This window comes from Myodes glareolus, chromosome 1, assembly GCF_982192425.1.
Source record: "Myodes glareolus chromosome 1, mMyoGla1.1, whole genome shotgun sequence".
Lineage (NCBI taxonomy): Eukaryota > Metazoa > Chordata > Mammalia > Rodentia > Cricetidae > Myodes > Myodes glareolus.
Window position 1 is genome coordinate 128,189,444 of NC_142026.1, and position 22,581 is coordinate 128,212,024.

Sequence of the window (22,581 nt, forward strand, 5' to 3'; positions counted from 1 at the left end):
ATGCAATGTCTTTTGCTATGGGGTTGTGTAAGAAGTGTATTGATGATCTAGGTAATGTCTTCTGAACGGTACCCGTTACAAGGTGAGAATGCTCACGTTTGGGGCAGATACACAGCTCACTGCTAGAGTGCTTGTCTCTCTCACACGCCCAAGGCCTCCACTCCCTAACACTTTAAGAGCTGGGGGAGGGGCGATGCTAATATTCTCCAAACAGTCAAACTTTAAGTTAAAGCAGGGTGTGGTCTCTCAAATCTGCACTGTCTTCTCTCCAGAGACAGTGGCTAGAGTGCTCACAGCTAGCCTGGACTGTGAAATTCTGTCTCAACAAACAAAACAAATTGAGACAGGTGATAGGCTTCCAAATAGCTACAGACTAGCAGCTTGAAAATCTTTTTAACAGAATAAACTCCAGAGAAATTGGCCATTATGTATATCCACAAAAATAAAATAATTGAGGAAACACATTTTTAAATGACTTATTTAGTTTATTTTACATGCATTGGTGTTTTGCCTGCATGTATATTATGAAAGTGTCAGATCCCATGGGACTGGAATTACAAACAGTTGTGAACTGATATGAGAGTGCTGGGAATTGAACCTGGATCCTCTGGAAGAGCAGTCAGTGCTCTTAACCACTGAGCCATCTCTCCAGTCCCAAGAAACAAATTCTATCATCTTGAAAAACTAATGAGAGTGGTTTCCGATATGTTCTTGAATGACAATGCATAAGGCACCAAGTTAATGTTTCCGTAGACACTGAGCTCACCTGTACCTAACCTGGGGATGAGCTAGTTACCTGGACACTCAGCTCACCTGCACCTAACCTGGGGATGAGCTAGTTACCTGGCACCCAGGCTCAGTGCTCTTACTGTTTTTTTAAATCTTCCTTAGTTCATTCACCAGCAGAGTCTCACTCTGGTGCTCTTAAGCTGGGCTGGAATTCACTATCCAACCCAGGAGGGCGCCTGAGTCTCAAGGTGAGCCTCTTGGCTCTGTCGCTCCTGTATCAGGATTACAAGCATGAACAGAACTCCTGGCTCACCTGGGATTGTTTTATAGTTTCCTCTCCAGCACCCTCATGCTTAGAGCGGGGTAATCCAACGAAATTTCAGTTTAAGTCAAAGACTCATTGGCTGCGACTTTAATAGAATGATTATTTAATCAAGGGGCGGAAGAAAACAGACAAGCCCCTTCGCTAGTGTTCGGAATCTTCATGATTGGAGGATACCAATGGTGACTGAACAGACCTAAGCCAACGTGGTGTTTCGGCGTCAGCAGAGACAAGTGGCCTGGATGTGTAACCTTCAGCATCGGACCTCAAAGGACAGGCACACTTCCAGTAACAGCTTCATTTCCCCGCGTTCCCTGGGGAAAGAGGGCGGTGAGCTCTGTTGATGGCATCAGCTGACATCACTGGCTGGGACCACGGGGGCAATGGGCCCACCTCAGCAGTGGTCTGACTGCATCAACCTCTGGGTTTCCCAGCTCCTGCCACGTGAGCCGTCCTAATATGGCCAGGCTCAGGAACAGCCCAGGAGCGCTTCCTTTCTCCTGCTAAAGGAGAGAAGGCTGGAACAAATGCCTCAAGTCAAACACAATCTGAAGAAAAGCAAATGGGGATTTGGGTTCGCGCCTGGCCAGATGCAAATCCCCAGGGCTGCAGAAACTCCAACCCTAGGGTATCAATCATTGAATTAAAAAACAAAGCTTTTGCTGCCTCCCCCTTCTGTCTTGCTGTCCCTGAACCTTCTTCAGCCCCGGGACAGATCCCAAAGCTCTGTCCCCTTTTAGGGACCCGAGGAGCCCTGGGGGGTGGGGTGGGCTGCTGGGAACCTGGTGGCGGAGCCTCTGGTCCTAGCAGCCTAGGGGGAGATGCTGCAAGGCGTGTCTGGGCTGTGCTCATGTGATGAAGGGAGGGAAAAACAAGGAGGGGGGAGGAGGCTACGAGGTGGCTTTTTTTTTTTCTTTTAAGGAGTTTGCCACGAGCGCGTCCCCTTCATTCGCAGTCCGGGCGCGTTCTCAGCAGGATCGCGGAGAGCCGGTGCTCCTCACCCCTAGTCCCCGTGGTCCTGGGAGCACGTCCCCTAGCCCCTCGGCGTCCCCGCGGTCCCTGAAAGGCCGCTAGCCAGCGGGTGTAGAAGAGCCACTGAGCCATGGGCGCGGGCAGTTCCACCGAGCAGCGGAGTCCCGAGCAGCCGGCGGGGAGCGACACGCCGAGTGAGCTGGAGCTCAGTGGCCACGGGCCCGCAGCGGAAGCACCAGGAGCAGCTGAAGAACCTGCCGACGCGGACCCCGCCACCAAGGTATGCTGCGGCCACCTGCCTGGGTGGGGCGAGATGGAGATGGGGCGTCCTGGCGGTTTCCGCCTGCCACAACTTCCCGCCGGTGCAGACCGTCTGCAAACTCGAGCGCAGCCCTTTGCAGGCTCTCGGGGTCTGTCGCACCGGGGCGGGGCTGGCATCTTTGTCGTGGGTCCCTAAGGGCAGCGACCTAGCCCTTCCGCAGACATCAAATCTGCCCCTGCCCGCCGCTCTCCAGCCTTCCCTCTCTTCCGGTGGGCTGGCAGCCTGGGGGATGGCCGGTGGGGCATCCATAACAATTGACCATGGCCAGGCATTTGAAGCTACCTCACACACCCCCAGGTCCGTGGTCCCAGAGAGGGAAAGTCGGAACGTGCTTTGGAGCGTTCCTAACCTGGGTCCTAGGTTCCCCACCCAGTATTGGCCTTGACACCAGCTTCCACCCGGGCCACCGGATTTGGTACCCAGAGTCCTGCGGCAGCGCCTGGGACACCGCCTAGCTGATGCAGAGAGCCTGGCGTGTAGCTCTGTTTCAGACAGAGAGAACCCGAGCAGAAGCACCAATGGAGGGTTAGGCAATGCTCCTAGCATCCTGTCTCTCTTTCTCACAGTTTGCTGCCTGTGGACTCAGTCGGATAAACAAACAGTGGAGTTAGAAGTTTGCACCAATGTAGGCAAAGGCTTAAGCGAGCGTTCCTTTCACTCTTTCTGTCGAGTCTACTGAAAAGCTCTAGAAATACTGCATTTTACAGGCCTGCTTGGTTCGAGGTCGGAATATTTCATCTGGTACAACACAGCCTCTACCTTTGTGTCTTATTCTCATTATTGTATTTTATTTAGTTCTTTCTCTTTTGTTGTTGTTCGGGGTTTTTAATTAATTTGCTTATTTGTTTTGAGACAGGGTCTCCCTCTAACCTAGGCTGGCTTGGAACTCACGACCTAGCCCAACTAGTGACAATCCTCCTGCCTCAGCCTCTCAAATGACTTCGCAGCCACGCCCGGCTGGCGACATGGCATTTTAGTTGTTTTCCAGCACGTGTTTGCGAGCAAGACTTCACATAGGTGGATTTATGTTGTTCCTACAGAAACATGTGAACAACCAAACAACTTGAAGAAAAATCAACCAATTGCTGAACTTGGGGATAGAGAGTAGAGAGGACCGTTAGGAATGTCTCTGGAAATGTAAACATCTTTCTGTGTAGAACAAAAAAACCATTGAGGTCCAGGTAAATCCCACAGAAGTCGGACCTGATCCCCTTGACCTCTTTAGTTGTACTGTTATAGTATAGGCCGATGGTGGCTATTAACAGTTTCTACCTCCAGTTTTTTTTAACTAATCGCTACTTGTAAAATCCAGTGTCCTCACTGCTTCGGATGCTTAGGTTTCCTAACTGCACCTCACCTTCTGTGGTCCAGTCTCTATCCTTTGGATGCCTCAGTTAAATTTGAATACTGTGTAACAATCTTCTTCCTTTCTCTTTCTTTCTTTCTTTCTTTCTTTCTTTCTTTCTTTCTTTCTTTCTTTCTTTCTTTCTTTTTTTGGCAGGGTTTCTCTGTAGCTTTTGGAGCCTGTCCTGGAACCAGCTCTTGTAGACTAGAAAGAATTACTTATGAAAGAGTGCAGGTGTGTGCATGATCTGTGTGTGTAGGGGAGGGGTAAATGTGCCCTGGTGCTCACATGTGAAGGTCAGACAGCAGCCCCGTAGAACCGGTTCTCTCCTATCTTTATGTGAGCTGTGGGCCTTGAACTCCTGTCGCCAGCTCCGCATGGCATCTGAGCCATCTCACTGCCCCACCCCATGTTTTGATGGCCACTGCTGTCAGCATAGTTCTGGTTTGAAATACAGTAATTTTAAGGTATAGCTGCCAAAAATTTGTAGTCAGGAGGCATTCCTTACCTCGGTTTTTTACATAACTTGAAGTAGTATTATCTGTTTACATTGAAATATGGACAGTATCCCCTTCCCAATAAATTACATTTATTTACTTAAAAAATTTGTTCCTTTCTTTTCCACCTTCCATACCCTCATATAACTTGTATCTCCCTTTTCTATTCTAGTCAACCGCCATCTTGAAACATCCAAGCAGTTTCTTTCATAAGTGACATCCACAGCCACAGCATCCTTAATGCATTGGCCAGTTTCCCAGTTATCAATTTGGAGATGGATCGATACACTTGCATGTGCTTGTTGGAATATCTGTGTTACTTCATTTCAATGCACGGATCACTCGGGCTTTGTTGACCTAAGACTTTTCAATAGGATCTCAGAATTAAGAATGATTTGGCACCCCCAAATTCTACCCTTGCTTTTTATCTTAAGCCCCAGTCCCTGACTTCCAAGGTGGAGAGGTCCCATCTGCCACTCTTGGCTCCTTGGTCCTTTGGTCCCTTCCCGGCAGAGTCTACATTTGTGGATTTAGGGGCTTTTTAACTAATAGCTTGGCTGGTCTGCATGCTCCACAAGGCAAGGGGCTTCTCTGGTTTTGCCGACAAACTGCCCCCTGTGTGAGGCATGCTTCCTGGCATGACGTGTTGGGACTTAGAATTGATGGAGAGAAGTGATGATATTGGCCCTTGGGTTGTCGTCGGCAAATACCAGCTGTCTGTTTCTCCTGCTTCACCTTTAACCTCATTTTGATTAGATTTATTTATCGGAAAGTGACTGAGACTGGCTTTTGGTAATGATTCGATGATTGGGGAAGAAACTCAGAGTTGAAGATTCGTTTTGTTCTTTGGAAGTAGTGGCTTGGCTGGGTGTAGAGGCCCACATTTGCAGTCCTAGCACAGAAGGCTGAGGCAGGGGGACTACTGTGACTGACTTTAAAGCCAGTCAAGGCTATGTGAAACCTTGCTTGAATTATTGTTTTGTATTTGTTTTTGTTAATTTTTTTTGGCTCAGATGACACATACACTGAGTTACTTATGGGTTACATCATGATATATAATCTTTTTTTTTAAATATTTATTTACTTATTATGTATACAATATTCTGTCTGCAGACCAGAAGAGGGCACCAGACCTCATTACAGATGGTTGTGAGCCACCATTTGGTTGCCGGGAATTGAACTCAGGACCTTTGGAAGAGCAGGCAATGCTCTTAACCACTGAGCCATCTCTCCAGCCCCCATGATATATAATCTTGATGGATGTATAGACATTTGGGGGAAGGTTTACTAGATAGTATACGGTTTTCCCCTCTTTGGGTGGAATGATCTTTTTTTTTTCCTTTTTATGTAATGTAATCATTAAAGATTATAACCAGATTTTTTTTCTGTATGCAATGTCAAACCTTTATTTCATTCACCCTCCACATTTAGTAAATCAGCTGGTTTGGGGTTTTTGTTTTGTTTCTTAGACAAGGAGTCCTTCTGTAGCCCAGGCTGTCCTGGAACTCACTGTGCGCCCCAAGCTGGCCTTGAACTTGATCCTCCTGCCTGAGCCTCCAGCTATGAAATTACAACTGGGAGCCACCATTCTCTTCAGCTTCCTTTTTTTCTGTTAATATTTTAATTTTAGGTCAACGTATAAAGAAAGGGTTTCCTCACGGCATCTGTGTACAGTCCAAATTTTATTATTTATTGGTTGCTAGAAAGGGAACCCAGAGCGTGTACACTAACACCAACACAGTCCCCTTGCCGCCCCTTTCTGGTGACTTTAGTTAGCAATTATTCCCTCAGAGTCCCCAAAGGCAACTTCCTAATTGAATTCTGCCGTGGGGCCACAAAGAGGACAAAACTTGTTTGTTTGTTTTTGTATGCTTTTTAAGGTAGGGTTTCTCTGTAGTCTTGGCTGTCAAGGACCTGGCTTTATGGACCAGGTTGGCCTTGAACTCAGAGACCTGCCAGCCTCAGCCTCCTGTGTACGGCCACCACCCACCATCTTTGTTTTTAAATAAATGATTACATATTTAGTGTGTGTGTGCACGCGCACGCGTGTTCGTGTGTATGTGTATGTGCGTATGCATGCCATGGAGGGCAGAATGGGCTTCATTGGAGCTGGAGTTCCAGGCTGTTGTGTGCTCCCTGGTGTGGGTGCTGGGATCCCTCTGGTCCTCGGACAGAAAGGGTGCTTAACCACTGAGCCATCTCTAGCTTCTGGGAGTTAAACCACAGCTTCTTCCCCTTTCTCTTGTTTTGGGGCCTGCCAAGCAAGCACACGTCAGCCCGACAGAGTTAAACCTTTGTTTACTCAAGTTTAACATTTCAATGCCCTGTGTTTTGGTTTTATCTCTGACACACTTCAGTAAAATGCAGGGAGTCCCGTGGTCAGGCTTCAGTCTTCATATGCAAATCCTAGGGGGAAAGGGCCTGGTCAGTTATTTGCCTGCTTAAGACTTTATGGCTACTCTTGGGAACCGTGAGGTTGGCTTCTCATTTCCTCCACCGCGTGTTTATGAGCTCTGTGCTCTGCTAGTTTATATTCATTCAGTTGCTGATGGACCAGTGACTAACGAATGGGCTTCCATTGCTCTGCAACTCGATTTCTGGAGCCAAACTGAAGGTCAAATTTGGCACTCAGAATGCCTCTGAAGCAACCTTTGCTTTTAACCTTTGTTTATAAATAAATAATTCTCTCTCTCTCTCTCTCTCTCTCTCTCTCTCTCTCTCTCTGTGTGTGTGTGTGTGTGTGTGTGTGTGTGTGTGTGTGATAGTCCAAGCTGACTCCAAACTCACTCTTTAGAGGATGCTATCCTTAAACCTCAGACTCTTCCTCTACTCCTGTGGAAGGTGGAGTTTTTGTGTGTGTTATCTATATTCCAGCAGATTTTCCCCATGACAAGAGGGGGCTGTTCTCTTGCTATATCAGAGACCAAACCCAGCAAGCGTGCACCTTTGTCATCATGGCCCTTGAGAGACTGAGGTAGGGACATAGCAAGTTCAAGACCAGCCTGGGCTAGATAGTTAGTTCCAGGTTAACCTGGGATACAGAGTAAAAAGGCCTCAAAACTTACACAAACAAAAACAGCTGAACGTTGGAGGTGTGAGTAAGGTTTCAAGTCATTTAGGATTGCCAGGAGGTGAAAGAATACGGCGGCTACATAGTTTGAGGTTAGCCTGGGCTTATCGGTAAGTGTACTGCGGCCCGATTGCCAGGACCGGTGTGCGAGTCCCCAGCACCCACATGAAAAGCTTGGTTTTGTAGCCTGTCATCCCAGTACCAGGTCACTGTTGCCTGGTTAGTCTGACAGCTGGGAGCGCCAGGCTTAGAGCGACCCTGTCTCAAGGGAATAGGGCAGAAAGTAACTGAACTGGCCACCTGTTGTCCTCCTCTGACCTCTGCAGAGCCTCCACTGGGCATGAGCGCACACACTTTTTAAATAGACAAATGTATAATATATTTAGTTTTAAGATCTCCATTAACCTTTCTGTGTATGACTAGGCTGGTCTCATATCCCGGGGCTGAAGTGGCTCTTGTCCTCAGCTCCTAGTAGCTGGAGTTCTAGGCACGCAGGATTGAGTTCCGCTTTAGCGGGCATCTGTGCTTCTAGATCGGAAACCTCTGCTAAGGAATGACTGTCCAGATGAACTGGGTTGAGACTGATGTCATAGGAGAAAAAGGGCTGAGGAAACCAGACATGGAACCCAAAGTTACTTATCTTGTAAAGATTAATGCAGAGGGGACTCTATACAGCTAAAACTGTCCTGTTGGGTTTGGATCTTGTTTATTTATTTATTTATTTATTTATTTATTTATTTATTTATTTATTTTTAAGGACAGGGCCTCAATGTCACCCAGGCTCACACCAGGCACTCCTCTTGCCCCAGCCTCTTGAGGGTCAGGATGGCTGCAGGCCTGCATCACACATAACGGGGGACTGCCTGTTGTCTATCTCTTTATCTTTTGATATCTTGCAGGTCAGATACACACTTTGGTTTCTGCTTGGTGGCCTGGAATTTAGCAGGAGTCACCCCGACTTTGCCCAGATCCTTTGGGCCCAGTGGAGAAGGTCCTTCAAAACCCCTGCTTCCTGTGCAATTTAGGGCAATCAACACAAAGAAATAGTATCCATGCGTTGAGGCCTGGATGGTAGCTGAGGACGAAAGCCTGTTCTTAGCAGGTGGGAAGCCCTGAGTTTCATTCCCGCCCCCACACCACACAAGCACAAAGGTGTTTTTGTTTTCAACCCAATGAAGCTGCCTGTTTTCATTGTCTTCTGTGAGTTTTCAAATATATTCAGGGTTTAGGGAACAGAACACCTGTGGAAGAAAAGGATCATGGGAGGTTATGCTCATCATTAACCTGTGTAGTTCTATGTGGGCTGTCCTTTGTGGATTGGGAATTGGAGTATATGGTATTCAGCATTTTGAGAAAACAGTTAAGACCTCCATCTGTTGAAATCCTGAACCCAACTTTCAGCTCCCTTAATCAAAACATTTAAAAATACTACAGCAGCAGCCAGTCACAGTGGTGCGCCATTTAATCCCAGCATGGGGAGACAGAGGCAGGCCAGGCCCTCTGTGAGTTCTGAGGCCAGCTAGGGCTACACAGTGAGACCCTGTCTCAGAAAAACAAACAAAATAAAAATACTACAGGAGCAAGGCAGGCGAGGAGGAGGGTATGTAATGTATTGTCTGTGTTAGTTAGTGCATGAGCGTAAAGTACCGTGGTGACGGTGTGTAGGTCTGAGTCAACTCTCCAGTTCTACCCAGAGCGTGAACTCGGGTCCTCAGGAAAACAGAAGCCTGTGGGGTGGTGTCACACGCCTTTAATCCCAGCCCTCAGGAGGCTGAGGCAGGCGGATCTCTGAGTTCAAGGCCAGCCTGGTCTACAGAATGAATTCCAAGACAGCCAGGACTGTTACAGAAAGAAACTCTGTCTCGAAAGAGCAAAATTAAAAAGAAAAAAGGAGGAGGATTCATTTTTATTTCATAGGTGTGTTTTCCTGAAAATATGATATGTTTACCACATGTTTGCCTGGTGCCCGTGAAGGCCAGAAGAGGGCATCAGATCCTGGAGGACTGGAGTTACAGATTGCTGTGAGCCACCATGGGAGTGTTGGGAACTGAATCCGGGTCCTGTGGAAGAGCAGCTCCTAAGTGCTGAGCCACCTTTCCTGCCCTTTGTCCTGTGATTGGTTCTTTGACGCACCGGTTGGATCCTGGGCCATGTTGCTAGGGGAGGAAAGGATGGGGACTTGTGATTACTCTTGTTTTGTATTATCAGGGCTTTTCTTTTTCTTTGATTTGGAGATAGGATTTTATCTCAAAGGCCAGATACTCCTCCTTGAAATCACTGTGCAGTCAAGTCTTGCCCTTGGGTTCCTGAGCCTTCTTTCTCTACCTCCTAAATGCTGGGATGGTAGGCCTGCGTGCGTGCGTGCGTGCGTGCGTGCGTGAGTGTGTTTGTCTGTGTGTGTGTGTCTGTGCGTGTGTGTCTGTGTATATCTGTGTGTCTCTCTGTGTGTGTGTGTGTGTGTGTCTTCTCTCCCTAGTGTTCAAGGCTTAGGTGAAAACCCAGACTCATTAAGATTGGAGCTTGTGTGGGTGGAAAGGAAGGTGTCAGATTTCTTCCCTCTCACGTATCTAGAGAAGAAAATCAAGGAAAAAGGAAATTATCCTCCTACGTAGTATGCTGTGGGTGGAGGCACCCCTGCAGGAGCCATGTTGGGTGGAGGCTGGTGCCCACAAGCCGTGTCAGGCGCTGGTGTGTACAAACTGTCTGGTGGAGGTTCAGGGAAGAGGACACTTGCTTACCATGCACAAGGTCCTAGGGGGTTATTTATTTTACTTTATTTTGAGACAGGTCTTTGCTACATAGCTCTGACTGGTTTTGAGCTTGCCTCAACCCCCCAAGACCTGGTTTATAGATGAGTGCTGCAGATCCAGCCTAGTCGTTTGTGCCCCCCCCCTCACACACACACACACACACACACACACACACACGCAAACGCAAACGCGTCAGCACAGACTCCACCCTGGAGTTATGCTCCCATCTCATTAAAAACTTTTTTTCAAAACATTTATTTATTTATTATGTATACAATGTTCTACCTGCATTTATGTCTGCAGGCCAGAAAAGGGCACCAATCTCATTACAGATGGCTGTGAGCCACTGTGTGGTTGCTGGGAATTGAACTCAGGACCCCTGGAAGAGCAACCAGTGCTCTTAACCACAGAGCCATCTCTCCAGCCCCCTCCCCCCATTTAGATCTTAATCCATCAAAAAAAAGTTTAGTTTATGTCTCAGAGGAGAACTCTGGGTTATTGTCCATATATGTTTCCTATTACTCCGGTGCCATGGGTCACACAATCCCTTGTTGAATCTTTTTCTACATATGCATATGTCTGTTTCAACTAAAAAAATTCAGACCACTTCCCACTGTATTTGTACACTAAATTAAAAACATCTGGTCAATAATAGCACCAACCGTATGGTTTGAAATATTTTTCTAGGGTGCTGGTACAGGCCTTTAAACCCAGCACTAGGGAGGCAGAAGCAGGCAGATTCTCTGTGAGCTGGAGGCCAGCCTGGTCTACAGAGTGAGTTCCAGGACAGCCTGGGCTGTTTACGCAGAGAAACTCTGACTCAAAAAAAAAAAAAAATGGGAAAATTCTATTTTCAATTTCATATCTCACATCCTTGCTTCTAATGACTGACGTGAGTTCGTGTCCTCTTGAGTATAAACAAAGCAGAAATTGGGCATTGTTTTCTAAACTTCATTTGTCTTCTTAGCATGTGATAACATTATACCTCAAAGGTAGCCAAGTATGATCCAGGCATGATTGCACACACCTGTAGGCTTAGCGTTTGGGAGGCTGATGCCAAAGGAGGGAGCCTAGCCTTGGAAACACAGAGAGACCCTGATTCTAAAGGAAAAGGAATTGTGTCCATGTTTTCTGAGCTTGGAGATAAATCCTAGCAATGACAGTTTTTCTGGTTTGGATCTCCAGTGTAGAAAACGGAGACCCGCCTGCCTCTGCCACCCAAGTGCTAGGATTAAAGGTGTGCACCACCCCTGCCCAATCAAGCAGATAATTCTTAAACACGTAGTGTTCAGGTTTAGATGCTGTGAGTGAAAGGAAAGCACACAGCATTGCAAGCAGCACAGCAGAGTGGAGCTGGAAAGACCCCTTCAGATTCAGTATTCAGGGACAGATTTCGGTGAAGCGAGAAAGAGGACGGAACTGTCATCCGTTGATCCATAACCATGCAGAGAATTTTCTAGATAACTACTTTGAAAAGCAAAGAGTAGAGGATGGGAGAGATGGCTCAGCAGTTAAGAGCACTGGCTGCTCTTCCAGAGGTCCTGAGTTCAATTCCCAGCAACCACATGGTGACTCACAACCATCTGTAATGAGGTCTGGCACCCTCTTCTGTCCTGCAAGCATACATGCAGGCAAAGCAGTGTATACATAATAAATAAAATCTTACACAACAACAAAAAAAGCAAAGAGTATTTTGGAAAAGTATTCTAGCCACATCAAAGACCATTAATGAGGAGACCAGAAGTGTATATTAAGGAGATGAATCTTTTTAAGGGGATAATGGAAAAGGGATGATAAATCACGTTTCACCCAATGGTATAAGAGTTGCTCCGACAGTGGAGATCTTTAAAAGTGAACATAAAGCTTGATACAGAACAGAGTGCAGACGCAGAAGGTCCCCCAGGTGGAGGATGAAACTGGGAAGGACCAGATGGAGACGGGTGGGGCGTGAGGTTGCAAAGGGAGATGACCAGCGAACATTTTCTGAGGATGCTGTTGGTTCAGACATCTGCTGGCTCGGTGAAATCTGAGCAGGATACAGGCTTGGTGCAGGGTGGACAGGAAGACCAGTAAGTGAGGGGGACAACTACTGGCTCAGCAGGCAAAGGCATCTGCCACACTAGCCCAATGACTTGTTTGATCCATAGAACCCACGACAGAGTTGTCCTCTGACCGTCATACACATGCCATAGTCTGTGTGTGCCCAGACTTAAAACAAACGCATCGTATATACCTTCCCTCATTAATAATAAAGACCTAAAAACTAAAACAACAAAAAGCAATCCCCCTTTTAAAAAAAAAAAAGACTCACAATCACGATTCAGGCACTTAACCTGTAATCAGCACTGGGCAAAGTAATGCAGGAGAAAGATTTGGGAATCAGATGAGGTTACAAATCAAGTCAGGTACAATCTTGTCTCAAAACAAAACAAGGTTCCCTGTGTTTTCCAGCCTGACCCTTGAACTCCCAGGTTCAAGTGATGCTTCTGGTTCAGCCTCCCACACATCTTGCACCATTTGTAGATTTATTTATTTATTTATTTATTTATTTATTTATGGATATAGTGTTCTCTGTCTGCATGTATGCCTACAGGCCAGAAAAGGGCACCAGATCTCATTACAGATGGTTGCAAGCCACCTTGTGGTTGCTGGGAATTAAACTCAGGACCTGTGAAAGAGCAGCCAGTGCTCTTAACCTCTGAGCCATCTCTGCAGCCTGAAGGGAGACATTTTAAACTGTTAACTTGCTACTACTTAACAACACCTGGAAAGAGTGTCCAGAAGGGATTGTCTAGATCAGGTTGGCTTCCAGGCATATCTGGAGGACAGGGAAAGATCCAGCCTGAGGTAAGCGATACCATTCTTTGAAGCCCTGGAGGCAGTCAGAGCAGAGCTAGCTGAGCGGTAAGCATCCTCGCATCCATTGCTCTTTTTGTCCTCTCTCCTGCTGTCTTGACTTCCCCTCGGGATGCGCTGAAACCTGGAACTGAGCTCAAATAATCTATTCTCTGATCCATTCCTTTTTGTCATGGCGTTTTATCGCAGCAGCAGAAATGAAGCTAGAGCATCACTGGACAGGAGTAATTTGGGCTCCGAATAAGGGTTTACAGGAAGGTGTACCCGCAAGAAGCTGAGGCAGAAGGATTTGAGTTTGAGGCCAGCTGAGACTATGTAGCCATGTATGTATGTAGCCTGATATGAATACACAAATAAATAGATGCAGGCTTCAGCAAACTACGTAATGGCTGACTGACCATCACCAGATGCTTCTAACTACACTCAGCTACACATCTCCAATAGTGGTTTTCACAGGAGCACAGACTGGGCGTGGCGGGCACAAAGGTCATCAAGAGGAAGGGATAATGCTATGGAATCTGTAGATGGTGGTCAACAAGGAGTATAGAGAGGAGGAAAGATGGACAGAAAAAGAAGATACAAGCGAAGGCAGTGAGTTGGTCAGCTGCCAGAACACCACTTACCATAACGAATCTTCTCCATTAGGAAATGGAGGTCCCTGAGGGTCGACCACACCCCTTCTGTTTGAAGGTGGAAGAGGAGGTGTCTCGGACAGCTCATCTTTGCTTTCAAAGAGGGTATTTCTTTGAGGTACTGCGCATGCTCAGTGTCGGCTTTTCGGGCCATGCCGAGGACAAGGCGGCCAGCCGGTTCACTCATAGTTTGTGTGTCTGAGTGTATGGTTGCTTTTGGAGTAGATCGGTGCAGGCTCTGGGTTCCAGTTGTCACAGCTGTCAATGCATCACTCCTTTTAAAATGTCCTGTTTGTCGTTGTTGTTGTTGTTGGGGGCGGGAGAGGGGATTGTGTGTGCTATGGCTTCGGTATGGCCAGAGGACAACTTCCGGGAGTCGGTCCTCTCCTTCCACCTTGTTTGAGAAAGTCTGTCTTGTTCCTGTTGTGCTGTGTACTCCAGGCCAGCTGGCCCCGGAGCGTCCAGGCAGTTCTCTCCTTCTCCACCTCCTGTCTCACAGGGGGTGTTGGGGCTTGCAGTGTTTAGGTCACAGTTCTGGGTCCTAACTCCGGGTTGCTTGCAAAGTGTTTTTCCCTCGAAGCCATCTTGCTGCGGGCTCGTCACTCTTTATTTTAAGCACAGTTTCATTCTGTAGTCCAAGCTGTTCTGAAACTTATTGTGTAGCCCAGGATGGCCTCAACGTAGGATAATCGTGATTCGGCCTCTCAAGAATTAGGATTAGAGGTGTGAGCCAAAATCCTGGCTGGACACGCCGCGATACTGGTCATCCTTATTTAAAGCATACTTTGAGCCACACATGATGACACACACACCTGAAATCTCAGCAGGGCTGAAGCGGGAGGAGTACAAGTTCAGGGCTAGCCTGAGCTACATAATAAACCTGCCTCCTATGGGGAGGGGTGACAAGAAAAGGAGGGTTGTGAGGTGACTCAGTCAGTAACGTGCTTACCATCCAAGCATGAAGGCTTGAACTGTATCCCAGCATCCATGTAATGTTTGTATCCATAATCCCGCCACTGGGGTAACAGGGACAAGAGGATCCCTGGGGCTTGCTGGCTACCCTGTCCAGCCAAACTGCTGAGTTTCAGGGTTCATGAAAGACTGTGGCTTGAAAAATTAAATTGTGGCTGGGCATGGTTGCACGTGCCTTTAACCCCAGTAGAAACAGAATTCTCTGTGAGTTTGAGGCCAGCCTGGGCTATATAGTCAGTTCCAGACCCGGGCTACACAGTGAGATCCCGTCTCAACAAACAATAACAGTTAGAGCAACAAGACCGCTTGATGTGTGAAGGCATTGGCATCACGCCTGGCCTGAGTTTGGTTTTCCAAACCCACATAGTAGAAGGAGAGAACTGACTCCTTTGAGTTGTCCTTTGACCTCCACATGTGTGTCCTTTGACCTCCACATGTGCATCATGTCACGGATGTACACACATGCATGCATGCACATACAGTAATACATGTAATAAAAATCTAAAGGGGCTGGGTGTGGTGGCACACACTTTCAAGCCCAGCTCTGGGAAGGCAGAGACAGGTGGATCTCTGAGTTTGAGGCCAGCCTGGTCTACAGAGGGAGTTTCAGGACAGTCATGGAGTGCACAGAGAAACCCTGTCTTGTACATAAACACAGACACACACAGAGCTTTTAAAAGATGAGCAATTGAGGAGGACCTGGCCTCTATATACCCGCACCTATTCACACACATATACCTGAGTGTGAACACACACATACATGAACACAAACAAATACAGATGCTTCCTCGTGTCTTGCTAGCTTTCGCCATGGAGTGTAAATTGTCATGCAATAAGCAGGAGTGTTTGTTTTGTAGTTCTTACCATTTTATTTATAAAATTTATTCATTTTATTATTACTGTTATTCTTACTACTTTTGTGACAGGGTCTTAACTATGTAGCTCTGGCTATCCTGGAACTCACTCTGTAGACCAGGCTGACCTTGAACTCACAAAGATCTGCCTACTTCTACCTCCCAAATGCCACTATTCTCAGTTTAATTAACTAATTTTTAAGATAAACTCTCAATCCTCCTGCCTCAGCTTTTTGATTTTAGGGCTTACAGACATGTATTGTTATCCTTTGCTTTAATGAGTGCTAGATTTTATTATGTGTGTGTTTTTGTTTTTTGGTTTTTTTGTTTGTTTTTTGGGTTTTGGGGTTTTTTTTTTGTTTGTTTGTTTTTCTTTTTTACAAGGTTTCTCTGTGTAATAGACCTATCTGTCCTGGAACTAGCTCTTCTAGACCAGGCTTGCCTCGACCTCACAAAGATCCACCTTCTTCTGCCTCCCGAGTGCTGGGATTAAAGGTGTGCGCCTCCACCACCTGGCTATATGTGTGGTTCTTAGTGATCATTTAAACCCAGTCCTAACAGACTTTCCAGAAGACTGCCTTTTAGAAACTTGTTGTTTGGAATTACTCTTCTCCACTAGGGTGCGAGCACTAAGTTCCACAGAAAGTTTACCGCGTGCTCTCCCTTCTCTGAATTTATAGTTAGACAGTGCAGCGTAAATAACAGTGAGGTGGGGAGAAAGTGGCCTCTAGCTCACTAAGAACTGGCCACTTCCTGCTTTTTTCCATCTTTGACACAAAGTCTCATTTTGTAGCCCAGGCAGGCCTTGAACTCCTGACTCAGTCTCCCCGAGAGATGGGAATGTTAACGGGCACCATCTTGCTATTATTTTTATGTGCATTGGTGTTTTCCTGTGGGTTTTGGGTTTGGGGTCCCCAGGAATTATCGTTACAGTTGTGAGTCTGTAGGCGCTGGAAATTGAACCCCCAGGTACGATGGAAGAGCGGTCGGAGCTCTTAACCGCTGAACCATCTCTCATGATGAAGTTTTTAATTGTTTTAGAAATAACATGGACAAGCAAATCATTATTTAGAGTTGAGCTCCAGCTTCTGTGTTGTAACTGGGAATATTTAAATAGAAATTTGTAATCCTTGTGTTGTGTTTTGTAGAAAATAAGTCACTCAAACAGTCGGGAATGTTAGAATTTTTGTTGAATTCTTTCTTATTATCACAATTTCTTCCAGTCTTGGCACAACTGGTGTAGAAAATTGATGCAAAAAAAAATACTGAACTATAATGAAACTAAAACCCAGGTTGATGAATTTATACATACACACACACACACACACACACAGATATGCACACACCCTTTATTGATAAACCTCAAGGACTAAAATTGACTTGTAAGATATTAGGTAATTTGAAGTCTTTTGCTTATAATAAACTAAACTTGGTTGCTTTCATCAACATGAAAACTAGTAATTCTTTTAGTAATAACTGAGGTCTTTAGAATGCTTAACTATGTATTTTTTTTAGTTGCTATTCTATGAGAGGATTTTGTGGTGACTGAGACCCAACGGTAGTATCCAGACTCTAACAGTGATAGATTTCAAATGAGTCCCTCAAGACAGGGAGGAATGCAAAGAATGGTGCAGTATTCAGGGAAGTAGGTCATGGTTTAAAGAATTACACTGGACAGGGAAAGCTTTCTCAGGCGGTCAGGCCCTCTGAGCCCTGGGACCCAGCTGATTCCTTTCCCAGAATGCTTCAGTCTTAGGCAAATCAGGCAGCAGAATGAGGGCTGGATTCAAAGTTCCAGATTCGTTGTTCAAGCTCAGTCTTCAAGAATAGCGTATGTGGGATGGATACTTTTTTGGGGGGTCACTGCATGGTCCTGAGATAGGTTTTATTTAAAGACTAACAGGCAGGGGCTGGAGAGATGGCGCTTCCTGCTCTTCCAGATCCTGAGTTTGGTTCCCAGAACCCACATGAGAGGCTCAGAATTGCCTGTCCCTCCAGCTCCCAGGGATCTGATCCCTTCTTCTGAGCTCTTTGAAAACCCACACTCATGTGGCATACAGTCTCATAGACACACACACACACACACACACACACACACACACACACACACATATTAAAACAAAGTAATAAAAGTAACAGGCAAAAGGAGAGGAGGGGGAAAGAAGAGGGGGTTAAGTACATTTAACAAGAAAAGAGTGTCAGTGGTTTTAAAGAATTGGGGATTTGGGGTGTTGGAGATACAGCTCAGTTGGTACATATTTACCCATCACACATGGTCCTGGGTTCAATCTGTAGCATGGTTCTATTGTCTCAGGACTTGGCGGTGGAGGCAGAAGGAACAGAGATCCAAAATCATCTTCTGTATAGAATAAGAAGCTGCCCTGGGCTACGGGAGACCCTGTCTGAAAACAGACAAATTAAATGATCCAGGGGTCCTATCTGGAAATGTTGGGTACTACTGGGGACTCATCTTTTGTAGATGACTGTGGTACCCATAATCTATGGAGGACTAGAGCTGGCCAACAAAGCAAGCTCGTTGACAGCCAGGATTACACAGGGAGACCCTGTTGCAAACCAAACCAATTATGTGGTGCATATGTGTGATGTGTGTGAGTGGGGGATGCCCTAGTAGACAAAAGAGCAAGAGAAGAGAGAAAGAAGAGAGCAGACAAAGGGACCAGAAGATCAAGAGGCCAAGAGTCCAAAATGGCTTATGCTATACAGGAAGGAGAAGTTGAGAAGGGAAGAGGAAGTCCAGTCTCTGGGAGAGAGAGGCTTAGGGTGGAGGGGGGCGGGGTAAGAAGTTCTGGGATGTGTGACATTTATATTTTAATAAATAAAGATTGCCTGAAGATCAGAGAATAAAACAGCCCCTTGGTCAGCCTTACAGACCAGGCAGTGCTGACACACACCTTTAATCCCAGTAGCCACGCTAGTTGCTATAGAAACTGGGCAAGGCTGGCCTTTAATCCCAGTGGTGCACACCCATTAATCCCAGTACTAGAGAGGATTATAAACAGAAGGAGACAGCTCTCAGACTCAGTCTCAGATTCCTGGAGGCAGGATCGCCATTTCGAACTGAGGTAGCGGTTATAGCCAATGGCTAACTGTTTTGCTTTTCTGACCTTCAGGTTGAATCCCATTTTCTGTCTCTGGGTTTTTATTAATTGTGCAACAGGAGGGAAGCCACACTGGGAGAGCTAGTGAGCATTTGCTTTGAAATGTTACTAGACACTTCAATCATGCCTCCTAGGTTTCCTTAACGTGAAACATTTCTGGGGGTTGAACTAGGGCTACCAAGTGTGCGTGGCAAACGCCTTTAATCACTTAGCCATCTTGCCTCTCCACCATGATTTTATTTTACCACTAATGAATTAAGTTTATTTTTTTTAGCACTGGGGGGAATCAAACTTAGACCTTATGCCTGTTTTTTCTTTTTTCTTTTTTTTTTTTCGTTGTTGTTTTGTTTTTGCTTCTTTTAGTTTGTTTTTTGTTTTTGAAGACAGGGTTTCTCTATATCATAGCCTAACTGTCCTGGAATTAGCTCTGTAGATCAGGCTGCCAATGCCTGTTTTGAGACAGGCTTTCCCTGCTGGGTAGGAAGGAATTCTTGATCCTCCTGCTTCAGCCTCCCTAGTGCTGAGTTTAGGGCCAAAAGCGTCCTGCCTAGCCCCTTTTCCTTATCTCTTTATTTAACTGGATCCGGATATGGAGATAGTGGACAGGGAGGGGCCCTTAGGAGATAAAGCAGAAAACTGAGCCAACCAAAGGAATGCTTTAGAAAATGCGGGATCCAGTCCCCTGCAGGTTGACCTTATTGTTCAAAGAATCCAGATAACTTGTTTCAGATTTCACTTGACTTTCAGACCGCAATAATAACTGTTTATAGACTTAATTTCAGCCGGAGCCAATAGTCCTGGCCCAAGCCGCCTTTAGCCTTCGTGCGCCCTCCCTTGACCGTGTTTTCTGGGGCCCGAGACAATCAGACTACTGTGGAGCTAAAAAGCTGTAAATTACTACGTCCCCAAACCTTTCCCGGTCCTGCAGAGAAGCTAGAGGTTCTGTGCCTGTGTGTGTGAACTCAGGGAAGAGCAAGGGAAGGTCAATCCGCCCGCTTGAATGGAGCTGCAAATTCCTCCGCTGGCAAACTCAAGTACGGGGAAATGTCAACGGCTCCTTGCTTTTTATGGTCATGAAGAAGGCGAGTCTCCAAAGCCGGTTCCTATGCTGTGAACGGACCGGCTGGTTTATTTCAGCTTCAGATAACAGCTTGAGTAGGAACCTGATTTATTTTCGCCTTGAGTCTGATCACCGAAAGCTTTAGAGATTGATGACTAGAGAAGAAAAGAACTGTACTGGAGGGTCAGAACAACCCCAGCTCTTAAGAAAGTTATTCCTTTGATGTCTCAGGTAGCTCAGGTTGGCCTTACACTTGTGGAGGACAGAGGGTGAACTTGAATTTCTGGTCCTTTTATTTCTGTCTTCCAAGTTCTGGGTTCACACTTGTGTGCAGCACCAGGGATCAAAAGGGCTTCTTCGTTCATGTTAGGCAAGCACTCCCGACTGGGCAGTGTTTGCAGTCCTATGCCTCCTCCCCTTACTCTCCGTGTGTGTGTGTGTGTGTGTGTGTGTGTGTGTGTGTGTGTGTGTGTTCCATGTTAGGCAAGCACTCCCGACTGGGCAGTGTTTGTAGCCCTAGGCCTTTTCCCATGCAGATGCTCTCGGAGGCCAGAGGCATCAGTTCCCCAGGTAGCTGTAAGTTGTGTGACGTGGGTGCTGGGAACTGAATTTGGGTCACCTGCCAGAGCGGTGCAAGCTCTTACTTCTGAGCCATGTCACCAGCACATCGCCTTAATTTTGTAGACAGACTTGCTGAACCTAGAGCTCCCTGATTGGCCTGATTGACTGGTCCATACCTCCAGGGATTCTCCTGTCTCTGTTCCCCAGCGCTGGGCATGTTGCCATATGCTCTGGATCTCCCCAGCCCCCCTTCCTTCCTTCTTTCCTTCCTTCCTTCCTTCCTTCCTTCCTTCCTTCCTTCCTTCCTTCCTTCCTTCCTTCCTTTCTCCCTCCCTCCCTCCCTCCCTCCCTCCCTTCCTTCTTTCTTATATGTATAGGGCATGTATGTGTGTTTGCATGTATGTAGGTGTGTGTGTACATGTATGTGAAGGAAGCCAGAGGTTATCTGATGTCTTCAGTCATTCTTCACTTTACTGATGGAGGCAGGTCTCACTAAAATCCAGCTCTCCAATTTGGTTCTTTTACCTAACCAGTTTGCCCCAGGGACCCTGTCTCTACCTTCTGAGTGTACCCTGGGATTACAGGGGGCCACCACACCCACGTGGTGCTTTTCTACCTTCGATAGTAGTGAGTTCCAGCAGCTTCAGTTTAGATATCAGAGCAGCCCCTGCTTGGGCAGCTCAGCACTGTCCACGGTTACCTTGCTCCACTCTGCCTGTCTGGTTCCCTGAGCCAGACAATTTAACACTGATTAAATATCATCTACTGCAGAGACCTTCTGGTTCTTTAAATGTGTTTCATACCATCTTGGGCAGTGGTTGTGCACGCATTTAATCCCAGCACTCGGGAGGCAGGGGCAGGTGAATCTCTCTGAGTTCGAGGCCAGCCTGGTCTACAAACCGAGTTCTAGGATAGCCAGGGCTGTTACAAGAGAAACCCTGTCTTGAAAAAACAAAGAGACAAACAAACAAAAACCACAGCAAAATCATTTGGTGAGAGGGTTCGGGGCTTTTTACAACCTTCGTCTCCTTCCCCCTCAACCTACACAGATGAAGAGTGCCAATTCCAATACCTCACGCGGTCCCCACACCTCCACACGCACCCAGCTCACCCACAAATGAAAATTTTAAAGAGTTTCTAAGAATCAGAATATTCTGTACATATTATATTGAACTAGGAATTTGAACACTAAAACCGAGACATCTTCAGTGGCATGCTGGCAGCAAGGCAGAAGAAGGTTTTGGAGGTTTATTTTTCCCACCACCTGTTCTAGGTTGGGACCACCTGCACACAGACCACTTCTTTCTGACGATGCATGGCTAGCTCTTCAGGTTGTGTATATTCCTCCCCAGTATAGGATGCAGAAAGGCTAGTTTCAAGCTGTTTGTTTATTGATTGTTTTTTGGTTCTTTTTTTTTTTTTAATGACTTTGTGCAGATTGCATCAATAAAGTATCTTGTTGTCCTGGGAAATTACTTGTTTTTATCTGCTCATTTTGACTGGTTTTAACTCTTTAGCGTTTGTGTCTGAAGGGAGATAGCTGGTAAGTAAACATCAGGGTGAGCATAATTAGTAATTGATACCCTTGTTTGCCTACGTCTAACAGTTCTTGATTAATTGGCCAAAGTAAACTCTTATGTGTAAACATGATTCTGAGAGTGTCGAGCATAGAGAACTTGAAATATAATTTTTTAATGCAGAAAAATAAATGTTGTTTTTACAAATCTTTCTATGTTCTTGGTTCTTGGCTATCTTTTTTTTTTTTTTCCCAAGACAGGGTTATTCTGTGTAACAGCCCTAGCTGTCCTGAAGTAGCTCTCTAGACAAGGCTGGCCTCAAACTCACAAATCTCTGCCTGCCCCTGTTCCTGAGTGCTGGAATTAAAGGGGTGTACCACCACCGCCTGACTCTTGGATATATTTTTAAGAGTACTTGCTGCTCTTTCAGAGGGCCCGAGTTACACTCTCAACACCCACCCATATCTGGTGGCTCACAACTGCTTGTAATTCCTGCTTCTTGGGATCATCTGCCCTCTTTTAGCCTCCATAGAGACCTGCACATAGGTGCTCATGCACGCGAACGCACGCGCGCGCGCGCGCACACACACACACACACACACACACAGAGATCACTAAAAAACCTTTTCAAACGAAAGTTAAGTGTAATGCTAAAACTGCAGGAATAGTTTTTGTGTGTGATAGGCGATGCTTGTGTGTGCACCCTTGCTGTGGGTGGGGGTGTGCTTGCCCGTGTGCATATGTGCGTGCATGCATTCGTGTCCATGTGTGTGCCCACATGGAGACAGAAAAAAACTTGTGGGAGTTGGTCCTCCCTACCATGTGTATTTAGGGTCAAACTCTGGTTGTCAGTCTTTCCAGCAAGTACCTTTACCTGGCTGAGCCATGTTGCTGGCCCCTTCATCTTATTTTTTGAGATAAATTCTCTTGTTGACTCTAGAGTTCACAGATAAGCTACACTAACTGGCCAGCAATGTCTCCATCCACCCCTTCCAGTGGTGGA

The 22,581-nt window shown here is 46.3% G+C and overlaps 1 protein-coding gene across 1 annotated transcript in view; it reads left to right on the forward strand.

The window, feature by feature from the left end:
* Positions 1-1,982: 1,982 nt before the first annotated feature.
* The window catches only part of Akap12 (A-kinase anchoring protein 12), an 84,887-nt gene continuing 64,288 nt past the window's right edge, over positions 1,983-22,581 (forward strand). Inside the window, exon 1 of the mRNA XM_048419762.3 lies at positions 1,983-2,303. Coding sequence (XP_048275719.3) covers positions 2,154-2,303 — 150 coding nt within the window. The 5' untranslated portion in view covers positions 1,983-2,153. The remainder of the gene's footprint in view (positions 2,304-22,581) is intronic.